The sequence below is a fragment of the Neolamprologus brichardi genome, chromosome 23 (genome assembly GCF_056152115.1).
Source record: "Neolamprologus brichardi isolate AB-2024 chromosome 23, ASM5615211v1, whole genome shotgun sequence".
Classification (NCBI taxonomy): Eukaryota; Metazoa; Chordata; class Actinopteri; order Cichliformes; family Cichlidae; genus Neolamprologus; species Neolamprologus brichardi.
Genome location: NC_142125.1, coordinates 19,027,455 through 19,048,037, shown reverse-complemented (window position 1 = coordinate 19,048,037; position 20,583 = coordinate 19,027,455). Strand labels below are relative to the sequence as shown.

The following is a 20,583-nucleotide window of genomic DNA, read 5'->3' as shown; positions in this document are numbered from 1 at the left end:
ACCCGGCTCTGCATGCTGGAGCGCCTCTGACATCACAGCGCATCAGGAAGAGGAGGAGGAGGAGAAAGATGAGGAGGAGTTTCCTGAAACCTCCAGCTGTTTGAGGAACTTTAATGATTTCAATCATTTTAAACTTTAAAAAGTGAAACAAACGCCGTTCTTCGATGGCTGTACAGGGAAGAAAAAACAAGCGCCTCTCACCCTCCTCTTCTTCATCCTTCTTTCAGCCAGGAGAGAAATCCTCTTCCCAGCGTGCTGCTGGGCTGTAGGAGTGACTCCCTCTGGTGTCTGATTAAGATTAATGCAATAAAAGCAGCAATAAAAAACATCTGAGTGGATGTTTTCCACCAACCTGTCAGGGTGCATTCTGGGTTGTGTAGGAAAATGGGTTACAAGGACTTTTAAACAGAGAGTTTATTCTCTGCTTCCATCAGGAGTCCGTCTTTGATGTCTAAAGCTAATTTCCTCCTATAGAACAGCTGTACAGGAGGTGAGTTTATTTATAACCCCTGTTTAAATTGTATTAAGGCTAATAAATTAGCATTTTATTGTTGGGGTTTTCTCTGTTTTCCTTGTATTACTACTACTACTAATAATAATAATACATTTTATTTATATGCGCCTTTCAGACCCTCAAGGTCACCTTACAGTAACACGTAAACAATACCATAAAAACATAAGAAAAATGTATATATAGCAAACATGGTAAGATAAAATTTAGACATAAACAGTTATAAAAGTATAAAAACAAATATAAAAACTTAGCAAGGTAAAAATGGCCTAAGACAGGGGCAGAACAACTAAAGGCTCTGAGTCCAATGGTAGTCAGGCGGGCAGGTGGAACAGACAGAAGGGAAGCTGAAGAAGAGCGGAGTGTACGAAGGCTGAGGCATCAAGGTAGGAAAATTATTAATGCCATGGGAAAGAGCTGATAGATCAATGCCCCTAATATTTCTAAAAGTAATTGAGCGGTTTTGTTTATTTTTGTATAGTGGGAGACTAGCATTGAATAAAACTAATTTATGGTCTGAAAAAGGCATGTCCAATACAGCACAATTCTTAGGGGTGACACCAATACAGCAAACAAGATCCAAAATGTGTCCTTTGGAGTGTGTGGGAACGTCCATATATTGGTGTAAGCCAAAATTGTCCAGACGGGATATAAAATCTCTTGTGACTGAATTTGATGTGTTGTCCATGTGGATGTTAAAATCGCCCAGCAGCAGTATATTTGGAGATAAGAGTAGGATTACTGTCTTTACCTTACAATATAAAGCTCTTTGTGGCAACTGCTGCTGTGATTTGGCGCAATATAAATAAAACTGAATTTAACTGAATTAGGGGTGTGGGCTGTTTGACTGATAGGCAGCTTCTAGCTGTTTGCTAGGTTTCACCTTAGCTAACTGGAAGCCCTGACCTGAAACCGGACCTTCAAAAATATTTGTGCTGTCGGAGCCGTTTTGAAGCATTTCTGATAGACTAACATGGCTGCTTAGTGGTTAACAACAATACCAAATATTCCAGTTTTGGAGAGTGGAATTCTAGGATTTTATTTGGATGTTACTGACCACTAATTAGCAGGCATCCGGTCTGTGTGATGCTCCTAAACAGTGTAGGCTGAGTTAATAGCTTAGCACTCCATTCTCTCATCCAAACACAGACACTTACAATGGGTAATGTCCAACCTTTATTTAAAGTCTGTTTATAAGAACATTTCCTCGTCAGCAGATGCGCGAGTCCATATTTCACCTGAGAGATCACGTTACAGTTTGACTTCGTCCACCTGAGTCTGTTTCTTGTCCGCCACTGTCCCTCCTATGTACAGTCCTCCCAGCTCTTCCTCCAGCTCAGGCAGGTGGCTGGAGCCCAATGGATCCACACGACCTGCGTCCGTGTCTCCCAGCATCCTCCACCAGGGTAGCCGGCTCGCCTGGAGCATGGCGTTGTGGGCGTCACGGGCACGAGCAGCGACGGGACCCGACGGGCTCAGGAAGGTGTCAGCATCTGTCTCTGTGACAACAGAGAGGGGCGGAGCATCTGTAGAGCCAACATGTTTACTGGTTACTAATTGATCAACTGTTATTAACTGATCCGACTGATCTCAGTTTAACTCCAGATGTGTGAAGCTGTGTGTGAGTGTGTGAGGGACCTCGGAGCAGCTCCAGCTGTGTGTGCACGTGAGCCAGCAGTGCCTCTACCCGCTGCTCCTCCATCCTCTGCTGAGCTCCTGTCTGCAGCACTGACAGCAGCAGCAGCTGCACCTCCTCATGGAGGCAGGAACACTCCTCAGGAGACACACGGAACGACTGAGGGCGCACGCACAGACACAAACACACACACACACACGCACACACAAATCAGTAGCGTGCAAAACATCGTGGGTAACAGTTGAGGACTTTTGGAAATCAATCTCGTACCTGATGTGTAGCGATGTACTCATCCACCTGCCGCTTTAGCTCCGCCCTCCGGCTGTCTGTCAAACCTTTCTGACCAATCCAGAAAGGAGGGAGGGGCGGGACTTTTGCTGCTTGTCGCTTCTGTAGAAAGTGACGCACCTGAAAGAAACGTAAGAGAAGACGGAGTAAAGAGTAACCAGCTCCAGAGAATACAACTTAACAGATGTGTGTGTGTGTGTACCCCTCTCTGCAGCATCCTGACAGCTCGCTCTCGTCTGAGCATGTGCCGCTGCGTGCTGCTGTAGTGTTGTCTCTCTCTGAAGCCTCGCCAGAAGCTCTGGATCACCACAGCAGCTCGATTCTCGCATTCCTGCAGGTATGACTGCACCTGGTCTGAACAAACAAACACAGAGTCAGGTGTTTGAAACCAACCACGATCCCACCAGTTTAAAGCAGAACCCTAAATCAAACTTCTGTTCAGCCTTCACTGAACAAAATTAGAAAAAAAAAATTCATTATTTTGAAACAAATCTTCCACATGAGAACACAAGAATGTCCCCAGACTCTCTTTCATTATGATTTCCATCCATCCATCCGCTTCTGCTTATCTTTTTCAGGGTTGCACTGGGGGGGGGCACTGGAGCCTATCCCAGCTGCCTTAATGCGAGAGGCAGGGTACACCCTGGACTGGTCCCCAGTCTGTCACGGGGCATCGATGATTCATTTCATTTAGATGAATCATCGTAGCGGTTTAGATGAAAAACGAACACTAAACATCATGCCAGAAATATTGGGCTGTGCAGGAAAGTTGGAGATTATAAACCCTGTGAGGTGCAGGCGTCTCCTTTATAAGATTTTAAAATCTGCTCTCAGGAGTTCTTTCTTTCTAAAACGCAGACTTCATGAGTTTAACAGAAGCTAAAGACAAACCCAGAGAGATGGCGCTCTGAGTCTGAACAGGAGGGAGTTTAAGGTTTAGTGATTTCTACACTGCCTCGTGGTTTCAGGTGCTTTGTGTCTCTCACCTGCTGGGAGCAGCTGCAGCAGCTGTCTCTGTTTCTGGTGGAACCTCCTCCTCGCCTGCTGACGTCTCACACACACCTGAAAACAGCACAGCGAACAAGCTTTAGTAAATAAAACACACACAGCCTTCAAATCAAAAATGTAACTCTGGGAATAGCTAAGGTGGATTTAGAAGAATAGAAGAATTAACAGTTTTGTCATATGAATCAGAAAGGTTCACCTGATACTTGAGCTCCTCCTCCCACAGCTGCGCCTCCTTCTGCTGCTCCTGCTCCCTTCTCCGAGCCCTGACACACAAACACACACAGGTTGAACTATAGGCATCTGTGAGGTTGCTTTGATCCAAGCTCCTGCTTGTTTCCAGCTCTGTTGTTTTTTAATCCTCTGACTCTTTTAATGTAGCTTTGCATGGTCAAAGGAGCTTGCAAAGAAAAGCGTCTGGACTTCTTTAAGTTACTCGAAGACGTTTCACCTCTCATCTGAGAAGCTTCTTCAGTTCTAAGGTCAAATGGTGGAGAGTCCCAGCTATAAACCTAGTGGGAGTATCCCCCCACAGAGGGACAAAAGGACCCCCTGATGATCCTCTAATCACATGAGCCAAGGTGTGAAACTGGGTGTGGGTTCCAATCAGCCAGAGTTTCGGGTGAGTTCATTGTGAAACCTGGCCCCACCTTATCACGCGAATTCCTGAGGTCAGATGGCCCAGGATGTGAGTGGGCGTTAAGGCGTCTGGGAAGGGATCTCAAAACTGGATTATAGATGGCAGAGAGTTGGTGTCATAAACCACCGCCTCTGTTCAAAGATGGTCGCTCACAGTGGACATAGATGGCTTCTTTCACTCCTCTTTCAAACCATCTGTCCTCTCTGTCCAAAATGTGAACATTGGCCTCCTCGAAAGAGTGTCCTTTATCCTTAAGATGCAGATGAACTGCTGAGTCTTGTCCTGTGGAGGTCGCTCTTCTGTGTTGTGCCATGCGCTTGTGAAGTGGCTGTTTGGTCTCTCCAATGTAGAGGTCTGGGCATTCCTCGCTGCACTGTACAGCATACACCACATTGTTAAGTCGCTTTTCTTTGCAAGCTCCTTTGACTACGATGACCTGGATGACTGAGAACCTTCCCAGACGTAGCTTTGCATGATTCACAGTTCAAAATAATCCCTATTTATTATATATTCATCTTATACTGGGCCCCATCAGTTCTGTCTGATAAATTAAATTCTAGATTAGTTTGCCATGAAGTCTTACAGTTTGAAACCTCCAGCTTGATAATTGGTTTAAGGTAGGCAGGGCTTCTGTGCTCTCATGTTGTCCAAACAACAGGAAGTAGTCACCTGTACTTCCTCTGCAGGACACTGACGGCTCTGTTGAGACTCTTCACTCTGCGTCTGGTCTTATACGACCTCCAGGCTGCTTGGATCACACATGCCGCCCGCACATGCTCACTGCTCCCCTGCACATAGACAGCAGGGGTCAGAGGTCAAGCCAAGTATTCTCTCTAATGCTTTTTTAAATTTATTTATATGGCAGGAAATAATCTGTCCTACATCCAGGAGACAAATAAAAGAATAAGTAAATAAAATAATTATTTCAATAAAATAGGTAAACAATGTAATCCATATTTAGCTTCACAGTGTCAAATGTTTTAAAATAATGAGAGAGAAAAAATTAAGCTACCAAAGTATATTTTGTTAATGAAATTAAAAATAATTATTTTAATATCCCAAATAGGGCACTTAAATATAAAAATATAGTTTTAATTAAATAACTAATAATAAAATTAATATATTTGATTTAAATTTGTATTTGAAAAACAATTAAATACTACATTTTTGCATTAAAAGTTTTTGTTAACATAAAAACATTTAAAATGAAAGAATACTAAAAATATATATTTTAAAAATCTGTTTTATTTTTGACAATGTTTTTACATATAATGTTAAATAAAATGTAAATAATAAAAAAAAACACTTAAAAATATATTTTTGTTTGAGAAATAAATAAAAATATTAAATAAACCAATAAAATATTTTGAATACACTTAGCAGAAAATTATTTTTTTCCTTTAAAATCAACGTCAGAACAAAAATATTTTTATGACTTTAATAATTAACAAAGCGGACCCACCTGTGTTTGACTAACGACATCCTTCTCTGATTGGATAAGAGCGATTAGCTGATCAATGCCCCGGTCGAAGCCCCGCCCCCTCCAGTCTTTGTGCAGCAGGCTGTCCAGACCTGCAGATGCACAAACACACAGCGACCTCTGACCTTTCGGCTGCTGTGACACACTTACACATGTGCTATGTCCCAATTCAGCTGCATCCTTCGGAGGCTGCATTGGAAGGCCGATTACGTCACAGCCAGGCGACGAATGCTGTCCCAGTTCGAAGGCTGCTCCAAATGCAGCCAACAAATGCATCCTTCATTTCCCCGAATTTGAAGGATGGGTCGGGTGTATCCTTCGTGGCCCAGAATTCATAGCGCAGCCCAGCCAATTCCAGTTTCCAACAATGGTGGGAGCTACTTCGTTGTAATATTACTCTTATTAATCTTTATTAATTAAATTATTATTTATAATATTTTTATAATAATATAGAAATACTTTTCAAACACAGCAATGGCAGAGGAGCAAGGCTAAAGAGTTTGAAATATTACTCTTTCTGGGTCACAAAATAAACTTTTAACATTTTTCAGGCGAAAATGTAGCTGTGTAAAGTTCAAATATCTGCTTGGTTTATCGAGACATCACATATTTGCAAAATTGCTCTGACATTTTCAGAGACCTCTGTTACCCACCAGCTTGATAGCTGACCGGGTGGTCAAGGCTCACTAGAGCCGGCCAGAATACTGGACTCCCATCACATCATTTTCCGACCCCACGCAGTCTTTCGCTACTCAGGTTAAACATGATATATAAGTCATATGTTATTGTTTAATAAATCGGTTTGGCTGAGATTAAAGTTATAGTTTTCACACAGCTGAATAAACGTTAAACAGAAAACTGATTAAACAGAAGTGTGAGATGGTCTAGAATTTACTCCAATGTCCTGTTATATTTTAGATAGCAAAAAGCAGACAGCTGAGTTTATTAAACTCCGCTGAGATAGCGGTGATGCAACAGCCTTGCACTTCCGGCCTTCTCGGTCTTTGGACCTGACCTTCGTGGTCTACGTGGGCTCTGTCCTCCGATGCATTCAGGATGCCGCCCCTGGATTGGCACACAGCCCTCGAGAGACTACTGACCTCTGAAGCTGAGGAGGAGGGGCCGGAGGCAGCGGCCCAGCTGACTGGCCATAAGGAGGATCAATCTGAGGGAGGCCCCTCCCACTTTAGAGTCAGAACTGAGAGCTAATTGGCCAATGGCCTCGTTGAGCAGCAGAAGTATGGAATCGTCGTTCAACCCAGACAGGAAGTCGCTGCAGGGAGAAGAACAAGCTCAGTAGTGACAACATTTTAATCTAAAGTTTTCAGATGCTTCTTTCTTACAGGGCGATCGTGGCTCAAGAGTTGGGAGTTCGCCTTGTAATCGGAAGGTTGCCGGTTCGAGCCCCGGCTTGGACAGTCTCGGTCGTTGTGTCCTTGGGCAAGACACTTCACCTGTTGCCTACTGGTGGTGGTCAGAGGGCCTGGTGGCGCCAGTGTCCGGCAGCCTCGCCTCTGTCAGTGCGCCCCAGGGTGGCTGTGGTTACATTGTAGCTTACCATCACCAGTGTGTGAATGTGTGCGTGAATGGGTGGATGACTGGATATGTAAAGCGCTTTGGGGTCCTTAGGGACTAGTAAGGCGCTATATAAATACAGGCCATTTACCATTTACAGGTCAGTGATGTGACAGACAGGGTCTGAGTCTGAATAAACTTTATAACCTGGGGTGGCTGTAGCTCAGGTGGCAGAGCAGGTCAGCCACTAACCAGAAGGTCGGTGGCTCTATCCCAGGATATTTGGCATGCAGCCTCCTGGCTGCATGCCAAATATACTAACTATAGCAAGATACTAACCCCGTGTTTGCCTACTGGTGGTGGTCAGCTTGATAGCTGACCGGGTGGTCAAGCGCTTTGGGGTCCTTAGGGACTGAGTAAAGCGCTATATAAATGCAGGCCATTTACCATTTATTGACACAGTCACAGACAGTAGGTGGGTGGTGTGTTACCTGTTGGCCGTGCAGGTTTGAATCCACATCTGGACACAGAGCAGAGACACAGTGACATCATCACACACCTGGATCTGCTCATAGTGGATGGAGCTGAGGACTAGACACACACACACAAACACAGTAAGGTTAAACACAGTTCCCGTGGGTCTTTTTAGTACTGAAAGCTGCAGGTTTAATAGTCAGCTGACCTTTCTCTGTGAGGTGAGTGTGAGCGGCGAGCAGCCAGCCGACAGAGTCCATCACCTTCCTGAGGAGAGACACATTCTGACACACACACAAACAGATTTACATCCTCAATCTGACTGCAGCTCGGCTCAAACATCCACCAAATCATAGCTTCTCACCTCCGCTTGGTTCACCAGCTGAGCAGCCAATGACAGCAGAGCATCCACGACTGACGGCAGGAAGAGCCGATGAAAAGTCTCAGAATGTGGGCCAGGCTCCACCCCCACACAGCAGGAGCTGCAGACAGACAGACAGGTGTGGGATCTCCATCCTCCTTCAAATAAATCCTCAGTTTAAAGTGAAGCTGTGATCTCAGGTTACCTTGTGAGGTGGGCCAGTGTAGCAGCCGCGCTCAGGTCGCTCCACAGGCTGCTGGGATGCAGAGACAGAACACGGACGCAGTGGATCAGCACGCCGCTCAGATACAGCTGAGACTTCAGCCGAGTCAGCTCGCCACTGTTCACGTGGACAGCTGCCGAGTTCAGAGCATCTAACACAGGAAATGTAAGATAGAGTTGTACATGCTCTTATTCTGAAAAGTTGTTTGACAGAGGAACTGACAGGAAGTGAGCCTCTCACTGTTTAAGCTATCATTCAGCAGTCTGAGTTTTTCCACCGGGGTCAGGTGTTCATTCTCCAGCTGCCTCTTCAGCTCCAACACCAGCTCATTCTCCTCTTCCTCAGGCTTCTTCTTCACCTCCATCACCTCCAACTTCCTGTAAACACAAAACAATAATTTCCAAAATATCTGATACAAAACATAAATACCATAATTTTGTTTTTAAAAAGAATGATAAATAATAAAAACATTAAAATAGCAATTTGATAGCATTTCAATTATATTTTAAAAAATACAGTAATTTTATTAGAAACATGAAATCTGTATTCAATTTTTCAAAACATTAAATGTTAAATTAAGCTAAAAAAGGGGGTTCTTTACCTTTTATTGCAAATAAAAATGGTAAAATAAACTATAACCTTTTAAAAGATTACAATTATTTCTGTTCATTTAAATTTTTTAGCATTTTTATTAACTTATATTTCATTTATTTATACAGTACATTAAATTTGTCACTTTTTTTTGGGGGGGGGGGGCGCTCTAGCAGCTAAATTGATTAAAGTGATTAAAATAGAATTAAAACTTCTAATTACAAGAATTAACATACCTAAACCTTAGACACCAAAAATAGGTTTTTTTAATATATTAATTCAACTATTCCTAATGTGTTTAAATATTTGACACGCTGATCTGCACGCTGGTCTGACACGCTGGTCTGCAGTATGGGGGCCCCACAGGGAACTGTGCTGGCACCGTTCCTCTTCACCCTCTACACTGCAGACTTCTCCATCAACTCCCCACGCTGCCACCTACAGAAGTTCTCTGACGACTCTGCCATAGTCGGCCTCATCACAGGTGAGGACGACTCAGAGTACAGACAGTGGACTCTGGACTTTGTTGACTGGTGTCAGCAGAACCATCTGCTGATCAACGCCGGGAAAACGAAGGAGTTGGTGGTGGACTTCCGGAGACGCAGACCCACCACACTGGCACCGGTGAACATCCAGGGAGTGGACATTGAGATAGTGGACTCTTATAGGTACCTGGGTCTTCACCTGAATAATAAACTGGACTGGAGCCACAAAACTGATGCTCTTTACAGGAAGGGTCAGAGCAGACTCTACCTGCTGAGGCGGCTGAGGTCATTTGGAGTCCAGGGAGCGCTTTTAAAGACCTTCTATGACTCTGTGGTGGCATCTGTCATTTTTTACAGTGTAGTATGTTGGAGCAGCAGTTTATCGGCAGCTGAGAGGAAGAGGTTGGATAAACTCATCAGGAAGGCCAGTTCTGTTCTGGGATGCACCCTGGACCCAGTACAGGTGGTGGGAGACAGAAGGACTCTGGCCAAAATAACATCTCTGATGGACAGAGTCTCCCACCCCATGCATGTAGATGTTGCTGAACTGCAGAGCTCCTTCAGTGACAGACTGCTGCATCCTAGATGCATGAAGGAGCGTTTCCGCAGGTCCTTCCTCCCTGCAGCTGTCAGACTGTACAATCTGAACTGCTCCCAACAAACATAGATGTTTACATCAATGCTGTAACTGCAATAAGTTAGTTAATTAACCAATTCGCACTACATCCTGGTTTGCCTCTTACCTGTAATTATTTTTATTTAATTTAATAACTGTACAGTACTCTCTGTTTATAGTAACCATTGTCCTTAATGTAAATATGTAAGAAAAATTGTGTATGTTTCTGTTCCGTGTCCTGTGTACTGTTTGTAGTATATTTGTCTTTTTGGCTGCTGTTACAACCAAATTTCCCCTTGTGGGACAATTAAAGGATTATTCTATTCTATTCTATTCTATTTCCAAACCGTTTAACCTTTTAAACGTTCCACAAATTACAAAATAATATTAAAAATGTTGACAGAAGCACTTAGGTTAAACTTTTAAGAGTTAAAAAAGTCCCAAAGTGTGAAAAAAAATCTATTTAGGAGTTCATATAAAGGGTACAAATATTATAGTCTTAGAACGTCTCGAAATGACCCTCTTCGGTCTCCGTAGAGATAAAATTCATAATGCAGGAAATCAGTGCACTATAAAAAAGTGCTCTCATTTCCGAAATTCTGTGTGATGGTGCAACACGCTCTCAGGTAAAGTGGCTTTAAAGTACGGGTACACAAAATAAAGCCCCGCTAAAGCGAATACAGACAGAAGTGTTTCCGGTGTGTCTGCAGAGCCTCACCTGACTCGTGTTTGTCGTCTCAGCTAACAGTTTGATAACACTGAGTGACTCAAGCGGTTACATTAGCCGTCTACATAGCACTTACGGTCAGTCGATGAGTTACAAACCTTCACTTAAAAACTCAAGAAACGGCGATTATTATCTAACGAGCTAGTTCTGTTAGCTGTTAGCGCAGAGTAAGCAAACGACTCCTCTGTTTCTACGGTAACATGACGTCATGACGCAGCGACGGCACACACCCCTCTGCGGTAAAGTTTCATTCAGGAAAAAAACAACTTCAATGCAAATCTTTATTTAAATGTGTAAACATGGTAAAATAACAAAAATATAAATTAAAAATTAAAGTGAAAATAAAAAAATTTTCATGTCTTAAAAATAATTTTAAATATTGCAAGTGGCATTTGGTGAAATTAGTGAAATATTTTAACACTACTTTATGTGTTGTAAAAATCAAGTAATCATCAAAAACCTCTGCTATACTTTCAAGGTATATAATTATTAGTATTTTAATATATGTGAAAAATTAAAAAATATATATTATAATATAATAATATAAGGTATATAATTACAATATTGTGGAAAAAATAAAGCACAGTTAAAAATGCAAAAAATTCCATATTAAAAGATATCAACAAATTGAAAGAAAAAAATTCAGAAGAACTGTATAAGAATTAATAAGTCTAATAATAAGGTTTAAAAAGTAAAAAAAAAAAAAAACAACTTTATTTTTAGAAAGTCTATTGTTATTTAATTCATTATAAGTTATGTATATTTAATGCTATTTAAAAAGATCTACTAAAATTATTAAATGAGTAGAAAAATATTAGAAGTGCATTAAATATATTCTAAAAAGTTCACAAAGATGGTCAGATATTAAAATAAGAAAGTACTTGTGCAGCTTAATGAATAGAATAACAATTTATTTTCCGAGTAAAAGGAGATTAAAAATGTGAAACTAAACTGATTTAAAGGTGAAACCCTGTTGCTGTGATTACTCATTTATCCTGTTTGGTTTTAATCCCGCAGTTTGAGGTCAGTCTGCTGTTTGCTCCTCTCTCCTGCAGGTGGCGCTGCAGCTTTATTCATTCAGCTGTGTAGGTTCCTCTGCTGCTCAGCTTCACTTCAAACACATTATTGTACATTTCTTCGCACTTTTTTTCTCTTCATTTCTGAGGAGGTTTGCTATCTTTTACCTTCAGACTTTTGCAGCTGTGTGTGACCTCTTTGCGTTTTCTGAGTCATGTAAAATAAATCTTTAACTTTCTGATTTGTTGGAGAACATCTCACAAGTGTGTTATTATCATTATTATAATTGATTATGTTAATTCATTTATTGATTTAACGATCTATTATTTGCACATTAATAAAGGGATTTCATTGCTAACAACATTCAGTATAACAAGGATATAATCTAAAGAATGAAAACAGCAGAGCAGTGCAGTGTTTAGCATTGTTGGCCCACATCAAGAAAGTTTTGGGTTTAAGTCCAGGAGCGACTGTGTTTTGTCTGTGTGGAGTGTTGTCCCGCTGTGGGTTCTCTCCAGGTTATATACCAGTTCTATGACTGCTGGGAAAGGCTTCAGTCTCCCCTGGACCCTGAATTTATAAATAAGAATATGGATGGATAAAAATATATGTTAATATGATATAAAATAATATAATATATAAGAAAGTATATGATGGAAAACGTCTATAATATGCGAATAATACATAATCTAGAAAATATTCCATCCATTCGCTTCCGCTTATCCTTTTCAGGGTCGCGGGGGGCGGTGGACCTATCCCAGCTGTCATAGGGCGAGAGGCGGGGTACACCCTGGACAGGTCGCCAGTCTGTCGCAGGGCCAACACACAGGGACAGACAACCATTCGCGCTTACATTCACTCGCACATTCACACCTAATGGCGTTTGGATTTTCCAATTAACCTATCCCCACAAGCTGCATGTCTTTGGACGGTGGGAGGAAGCCGGAGTACCCGGAGAGAACCCACACAAACACGGGGAGAACATGCAAACTCCACACAGAAAGACCCCGGCCTGATGGTGGAATTGAACTCAGGACCTTCTTGCTGTGCGGCAACAGTGCTAACCACCGTGCCACCGTGCTGCCCTCTAGAAAATATTAAATAGTAAAATGATATAAGCATATAATATATGTTTTAAAATTAAATTCTAATATAATTTAAAAATGCGATAAAAGTTATACGATTAATTTAATGTAAACATAACGTAATTTAAAAAGTAATACACATAAAACAATATATTTTTTTAATTATGATATAAAAATTTTAACCTAAATCTAAAATAATCTGAAATAATAAAAAGTATCTAGAAAATATAAACAAGAAAAAACAATGAATCTAATACGACATATTATAAAGTGAAAATAAAACATTAATATAATTAAAAAATAAAAATCAGTGATAAAATAATTATATATTTAAAATAATGTTAAAAATGATATGAAATACTGTAAATATAATAGAGTTTAAAATAAATATGTTAAATAAGAGTATAATATAATAAATATATTATAATTAATATAATTTAATATAATATAATAAAGTGGAGGCTGAGTAAGCCGATGGCGTCAGCCTCCGTCACGTTAACGGGAGCCGCGCTCGTAGTACCGACGGCAGCCTTAACGTTATAGTAACGGGTGGGGGGGGAGCGGTGCAGCAGATGCTGCAGCCCTCGTGCATAGCGCCCCCCTCCATCTCTCCGGTGCGCCTGCGTGCTGAGACACACACACCGACACAGAACGTCCGTCCGCCTGGACCAACAGGAGGAGAGAGAGAGAGAGACTGAGGGGGGGATACCGGGGGCAGTAACGGTAACGGAGGCAGTAACGGTGACGTGATGTGATGCGATGCCGCGCGGGATCACGGTAACGTAAGAACAGCAGCAGCAAGAGGAGGAGGAAGAGGAGGAGGAGGAGGACAGTCGAGGCTGAGCCGGGGAGGATGCAGCAGTGATCGGTACCGGGAGGAGGGGAACACATCCTACCGAGCCTGCACCGACCCGATCTGATGTAAAGCAGCAGGGATGGACGGGTAGGCAGGGAGGTGGCGCGAGGAGCGGAGCGAGCGACGGTACATAACGGAGGAGAGAGCGCGAGGAGGAGGGCGGCGGAGCAGCGCGAGGAGGAGGAGGGAGGATGAATCCGGTGGATGGAGGAGGAGAAGCGGGCCCGGACGGCCTGGCGACGGCAGGTAGGGTGTGTGTGTGTGAGTGTGTGTGAGAGAGAGAGCTGCTGTCGCCATGATGCCTCCACATCCGCCCATTGACTCAGTGTGTGTGTGCCTTATATGCTACATACCATGAATGTGTGTGTGTGTCAGCATCTCTCTGTCGCTCAGATGTGTGTGTGTGTGTAGGGGGTCCCACCAAGGAGGATTATGGGAAGGCCTCCTTGCCTATTGAACATGTGTGTGATGTAATGTAGTGTGTGTGTATTTTATATTCTAACACTGAAACACTGTATCTAGAGGTGGAGGCAGCAGGAGCTGTGCAGGAGCCCCCGAAACCTCCAGCCCCCCCAACCGACCCCATGAACACACTGAGGTCTATATGTTGGAGGCAAGCTGCTCCTCCAGCTCGTTTTGATCTCTCTCTGTCTCTTTTTTTTCTTTTCTTTTTGTTTTTTTACAAAGTTTGCTTAAACAATCGTCAAACAATTTCCAGGCAAATGCAGATAGAGCACCAAAAACTACAGTTCCCCAAACGTCCACTAGAGGCAGGCTCCAGCAGGGAGTCAGTCCTCATAGACTCCCATGTTAAAATATCTACCTGTACAACAGAAATACACATGGTCGCAGCTGCTGTAGAGGCTTAAATTTTGCATTGTGAGGGGTGTGGCCTCTTTGACTGACAGGTGGATGGCGACCCAGGCAGCCCAGCTCAGCAAAGCAGCTAAATGGAGTCCCCGAACAGGACATCTGGACCGTGTTTGTGCTTTTGGCTGCTGTGCAATCAGGCTGTAAATTTTTATATAAACCTGCAAACAGAAAACCTCGAAGGACATATTTGAGAGGCTCCAACCAGTGGTGACTACTACCAGCCCATCTGGGAATCTGGGAATAATCAACTATTTTAGTGTATATATCTGAACATACAGAAAAACAGAGGCTGTTATCACCCAGCAGTCATAACAGTTATTATGACGGTTGGGTCACCTTTCACCCCTCCAACTTCTATCTCCTTAAGCTGGATAAGCTGTTAAAAACAAAAAAAAACAAATTTGACATAATATCACAGAAATTGGAGAATGTTCAACATCCACATTTAAGAAGCTGCTGCCTGAAAATGTTTAATTAAAAATGACACAAAAAATGATCCATCACTTAGCAAATGTGATGGATTTTCTGTCTTTCCTGAAGCTTTTCTGAGATGAACGTGTGATTGTTTCTTATTTATTTTAATGATCAGGACTGCAGCTAATTATTTTCTCCGCTGATCAATCCGCTGATGATTTCCTCTTCGGCTGTGTGAGGTGGCTGAAAAAAAGCAAAAAGGGAAAAAGGAGAAGCAGCGAATCCTCGTACTACAGAGGATGAAAATGTGCTTGATCTAAATAAAGCCGCAGTGGAGGGACGAGTTAACATGAAAAGGAAATACTTGAAGTACAAGTACCGCAAATCTGCACTACAGCAGGGTGTCCATCTGAACCATGTATAGTAGGTGGATGGGTTTAATACAGCACATATTAGTCTTAATTTTTCTTAATATAATAAAAGTGATATTAAGCCAAATGAAGACTGGAAGACTTATTGTCATTTTGAAAGATTTACTGCTTTTCTCTGCCACTTACAGACTGGTTTGGTTTCTTGTTTATGGGCTAAATAATGAAATAAAACCAGAGTTAACAGATTCATTTATAGCGGAACCAGACATTAAGTTCTCTAGTGTCATCTTTTAGGGTTTTGGGGGGTATAATTGGTGAATTGGTTGTGCTTCCTAAAAATGGTCCACCAGTTAAAGCTGGTTAGGATAGTGTAATGTCTTGCTGTGATATGACCCTTTGATTGTCTGTGATTGACTGGTGCTTTTGATATCCCAAATCCATCTGATAACTTCTGTCAGGATTGGTCTGAAGATCATCTGTGCCAAATTTAGTCCGAGCTGGGAAAAAAAAATTGTGGCCTCAGGAAAAGTTTGAACTTTTTCTTTGAACTCACCTTGATCTAAGGAATTCAGCACACCTCTGACAAAAAATGGATAGATGATTCGGAAGTTACTTGTGTAAACACACCTCCAGCTTTAATCGTAGAGATCGGCTAAAGACCCAATAAACACTGGTCATTAGAGAACTAGTTGGTGGTTGCTGGCAGTCGGTTGGTTGCAAAGCGGTATACGGTGGTGCATCAAAAACCTTTTTGTGATTGTTTTAGGTGCTCTAAGATTACTGCAGTTGCCCATTGTTTGTCATTGAACACCATCTTGTTTGCAAACACTCGCCAACTACTTGCCAAGAAGCACTGAAGCTGTGAAAAGTTTGACTGTGATTGAGAATGTTCACCTTTTTGAAACATGTTGGTTGCGACAGTAAGACTTTTACTTTGAAGAGATACAATTTGTACTGCACTTTGTACAGTTTTAAAAGCACTCAGAGAGTAAATGGTGAGTTTTTGCAGACAAGTCAGTGTTTTCCATGCAAATTGTAGGCCACCATCTCAATCTATTAGCAACCAAATCAATCACGGTGTAGCACCGTATACCTTTTGAGAGGTACCGTAAACCAACAACCACTTGCCCACCAGTGATGGAATAAACTCTGTGTTTATTGACTGGTCTCTGTTTTTCTGAGTAGGTACTAGTGGATAAGGGCTACACATGGCTGTCTGACTGAGGCTTATACGCCAAAATTTAGCATGCTTTACGTCTCCACAAACATTTCTGTGAGCTGGCACCGTAGATTTTGTTTAATCCTTCAGAGGACTTAACCTTGGCGGAGGTAATTTCAGAATGTGTACTGAATAATGAAAGTAATCAGAAGCTTCTTTTGATGATCAGTTAATCAGCTTCTCATATTTGAACATACAACTATTTTCATGACCTTGGCAGAGGTAATTAGGAGCTGCATAATGACACTTAAAAAAAAAATTAATAAAAGCTTCTCGGATATACTTGCAGCTTTCCTTTATTGAATATCAGACTGTTGGTCTGAGAAAACAGGACATCACAGTGAACTTGAAAAAAATATTTTCTAAACGTTTACTTATCGAATGATTGAAAAGATAGTTGAAAAACAAAACAATCCGAAGATTAAATGCGACCTTAGTCTACAGTTCACAAACTGTGGTATGATATGACTATGAATAAGCATAATAAAGCCTAAGGCTAGTGGACCAAACAGCCTTATTAGCTTCGCAAATTTCACTGCTGCCCTTCAGTAGTGGTTGGGATTCATTTGGGTGAATCAAACATAGCATAGTAAGAGCCAAATATTGTTCAGCTACAAGAGTGAAACTTGTTTCTTCACGAAATCTCTTCAAAAGAGCAAAATTAGGCCAGCAAGGAATCTAGGAAGAAGTAAAATTCCTGAAATCAGTGCCTCAAAGGAATAAAACATATAATAATTTCTAATGTCAGCTAAACTAATGATAATAAACACAACCAATAAAACTAGAAACCAGAAGAAAATAAAACAGAACTGCAAAAAGTGGCTGTTGCACAGAGGCATGTATTAACCAAGCAGACCATCCATGAGACAAACCAGACTGTGTTTTTAGAACCGCACAAATGTCAAAAGGCATTAAAGGATGTGTTGTTCCAATGAAATATACTGGGATGTACAGAATATAAGGAACACTGAGGAGGCTTTACAAGGATATGGCTTGGCAACCTTGCTAATGTTTTGCTGATAGTAGCAAGAAAATCTATGTGAAGATGTAAAGAGCAGCACCAGATATGGTTCAGGACATGTGCTCAGCAGGCAAACTGACCTGAATTTTGAGGGTTATGGGAAACATTTCTGACAGAAAGCAGAATTAGAAATTTCTTCTGATTTCTTCCGTTGCATATTAAAAACCTAAAAATAAAGTGTTGGATAAATAAAAAAATTAAAAAATAAAATAACCCAGCCATGGGTTAAAATGACTACAAACCTAACATATGGATATAGGAAAAGCTGGATTACCAGCAGGGAAAAGTGGGACACAGCCCCACGGGTCCCCAAAGGGACCTGTGGTGTCTGTTTGGCAAGCTCCCTGTGGTAATTTAAATATTTGCCACAGCTGTAGCTCAGTGGTTTAGAGCAGGTTGGCCATCGTTCACAGGGTTGGTTGCTCAGTCCCAGCAGCCTCTTCATGTTTTGGACAAAAGCGCTGCTAAATGGATGTGATGTACTTATCTTTTCGGCTAGACTGTTATCAGGCAATTGACCATGAAGGAAAACTGCATCTCATCAGCGTCATTATGAATTACAGCATCTCTGCTTTCAGTTACATACAAACAATCCAGATGATCTTTAATGATCTCAGGGCTCTTTATCAGTTGATTTTATGCTTTTACGCTGTGTTCAGTCACATTATCACATTTTAACTGGCAAGCAACCAACGTGGGGCTGTGTCGTGTTCCAGGAAGGTTATAGCTGTAAGACAGAGTAAGAATAATAGTAACTTGCAGAAGTCAAATAGCTTACAGTAACAAGAAATCAGCTACGTGGTGTTTGAGTAGAACAAGTGTAGGTTTAAATGTACAGTAATCAGCTGCTGTGAACATTATGGAAGAAGATATTTTAGCAAAACCACTGACAGCACTGTCAGTAACAGCAAGTTACACATTGCAACTAATGGAAAGTAGAAACACTGAGGCTAAAAGAATTTCATTATTTCACAGAGGAGCATGAAGCAGTATACAGACTTTTATTGTGAAGTATTTGACACATTTTTATTGTAAAGCATCTTACAGACTTTTATTGTGAAGCAGCTGACAGACCTTTATTGTAAAGTCTTTGACACGTTTTGATTGTGAAACAGCTGACAGACTTTTATTGTGAAGTATTTGGCAGATTTCTATTGTGAAGAAGCTGACAGACTTTTATTGTGAAGTATTTGACAGATTTTTATTGTGAAGCAGCGGAAAGACTTACTTTAAAGTACTTGATTAATTTTGATTGTGAAACAGCTGACAGATTTTTATTGTAAAGCATCTTACAGACTTTTATTGTGAAGAAGCTGACAGACTTTTATTGTGAAGTATTTGGCAGACTTTTATTGTGGAGCAGCTGATGTTAAACCGTAAAGCAGTTTGTGTGATTTTCTGTGAATGAAGCTGCATTCACGATGAAACGGCTGTGAGTAACAGTATTTGTAGCTCTTACTTAGATCAGGCTATATGTCAGTGTAGTTCATTTTGGGCAACATAAAAACTGGATGTCTCGAGGCTGTTTTTACAAGCAGAGAAATGGCACCAAGGTCACTCAGAAAAAGAAAGTAATGTTGTATTTTTGGCCTCGGACTGTGATGTCTTAAAATCCACGAGGCTGACATTTTAGAGATTCAGAGGACACTGCGGGGAAATATATTCATTAGTTTTTGTTGTGTAATCAGTGTGATGAGTCCTGACAGACTGACAGCAAGTTCCTCTGAAGGCTTTTCATGTGCTCTGCACAGCCGCTATTTTCAGCTTGTGACTGACTCAGAGAGTGAGTGTTTTATTGGTGTCAGACAGCTTTATCAGAGTGGAAATCCCTCCTCCAAATCTCGATGGTGTCACCTTGATTGACAACCGATCGAGGATCAATCAGATGTGGCGGAACGTGCCAGGTTCAGTTGTATTTACACTCGAACAGACCTCAAACACCCACCAGCGACTCATTAGCGTCTGCAGGCTGTTAGCTTCTGCTCTCAGAGCTGCCATATATTAACAACAGGTCCACCCACTCCAACACATTCATCATCTTTTTTTTCAAATTCGGCTAATTCAAGACAAACAGCAGCAAGTGAAGAGCAGGAGTGTGGAGTTTAACTCGGTTATCAGCAGCGATAAAGAACTGCCTGCTCTCAGTGTTCTTATTGATGATTTATCACAGAAATTAAAACCATCAGTTGCAGCACATTGGGAAGCTCATCTCAGGCTAAAGAAATCAGAGCAGGAACTGGATTTTAGGTTCTTTTAATGGGATGCAACTAAATTCAGATTGAATGATTTTGCATTTTAATTTAAACATTGGACACTGATTCCCAAATGTATTTGATCGACAGCTTGAAGCCCACCACTGCAACTAACCATGATTTTCAGCGTAGATTAATTTACTAATCAACTGATTGATTAACCATACAGAGATTCACACAGAGCTCAAAATCACATCAACAAATATCTGCTTTCTGAGTTTAACGCTCAAAAGTAATTTGCTATCATGTCAGCTGAGGAACAGTGGCCAGTTCTCCTGTATGGGAAGCAAAAACTATGAAATCTTTGAAAAACTACTTATCAGAATGTTAAACTAGATGCTGATTGATTTTCTGTCCATTAGCTGGTTCCAGTAATCATTAACCAAGCGTAATTGCTGCAGCTCTATTGAAGGCTGAAGTCTTTTGTACCCAACATCAGCTGAGACAGTCTCAAGCCCACCACTGCCCTCTGTAGGATACAGTGGATATAGTCAATTAATGTTTAAATGGACTTTTATATCTTATTTTATTATTCAATAGGTGGGGTTTCCTTAAAATATTAATACTATTGATTGATTTAGTGAAGATGGCTCACCACCGCTTGCTTTTACTGAGCTGCAACTATACCCCTGATCTCAATCTCAAGTTTCTTTCTTGAGCAAATGACCTTTAGCTACTTTGACCAAAGAACAGTGGAAAGTTGTCTTTATAGCGCATTATAGCTTTTGATATCCGGTCCAATCCATTCTGAGTCTCAGATAAGAGCAAACACCTACCTGAAAGACTTTTTTTTTGCCGGATCATGAAGTGCAGACCATTTTCTTGTAGAGATGTAAGTAAAGATGATGGTTTGTGTTGACTATTCTAGTTTGCTTTGGTAACCTTGCATGTTGAACAGTTACACTGCAGAGGTACAATGTGGC

The 20,583-nt window shown here is 41.3% G+C and overlaps 2 protein-coding genes across 4 annotated transcripts in view; one reads left to right on the top strand and one right to left on the bottom strand.

The window, feature by feature from the left end:
- Positions 1-1,679: 1,679 nt before the first annotated feature.
- On the bottom strand, positions 1,680-10,773 carry iqcb1 (IQ motif containing B1). Its single transcript, XM_006800316.2, has 15 exons — positions 10,544-10,773; positions 8,374-8,510; positions 8,116-8,284; positions 7,914-8,031; positions 7,758-7,833; positions 7,567-7,666; positions 6,661-6,833; positions 5,543-5,652; positions 4,750-4,868; positions 3,640-3,706; positions 3,422-3,497; positions 2,638-2,789; positions 2,418-2,555; positions 2,150-2,306; positions 1,680-2,037 (listed from the first exon to the last, which is right to left on the bottom strand). The coding sequence occupies exons 2-15, from the start codon at positions 8,495-8,497 to the stop codon at positions 1,763-1,765; spliced, it is 1,854 nt and encodes a 617-aa protein (XP_006800379.2). The 5' UTR covers positions 8,498-8,510; positions 10,544-10,773; the 3' UTR covers positions 1,680-1,762.
- Positions 10,774-13,092: 2,319 nt separating this feature from the next.
- LOC102778049 (kalirin-like) overlaps positions 13,093-20,583 on the top strand; it is a 59,692-nt gene continuing 52,201 nt past the window's right edge. For all 3 annotated transcript variants that reach the window (XM_087836774.1, XM_006800317.2, XM_087836772.1), the window contains exon 1: positions 13,093-13,756. In XM_087836774.1, the coding sequence (XP_087692900.1) occupies positions 13,702-13,756 (55 nt within the window). In that variant the 5' untranslated portion in view covers positions 13,093-13,701. The remainder of the gene's footprint in view (positions 13,757-20,583) is intronic.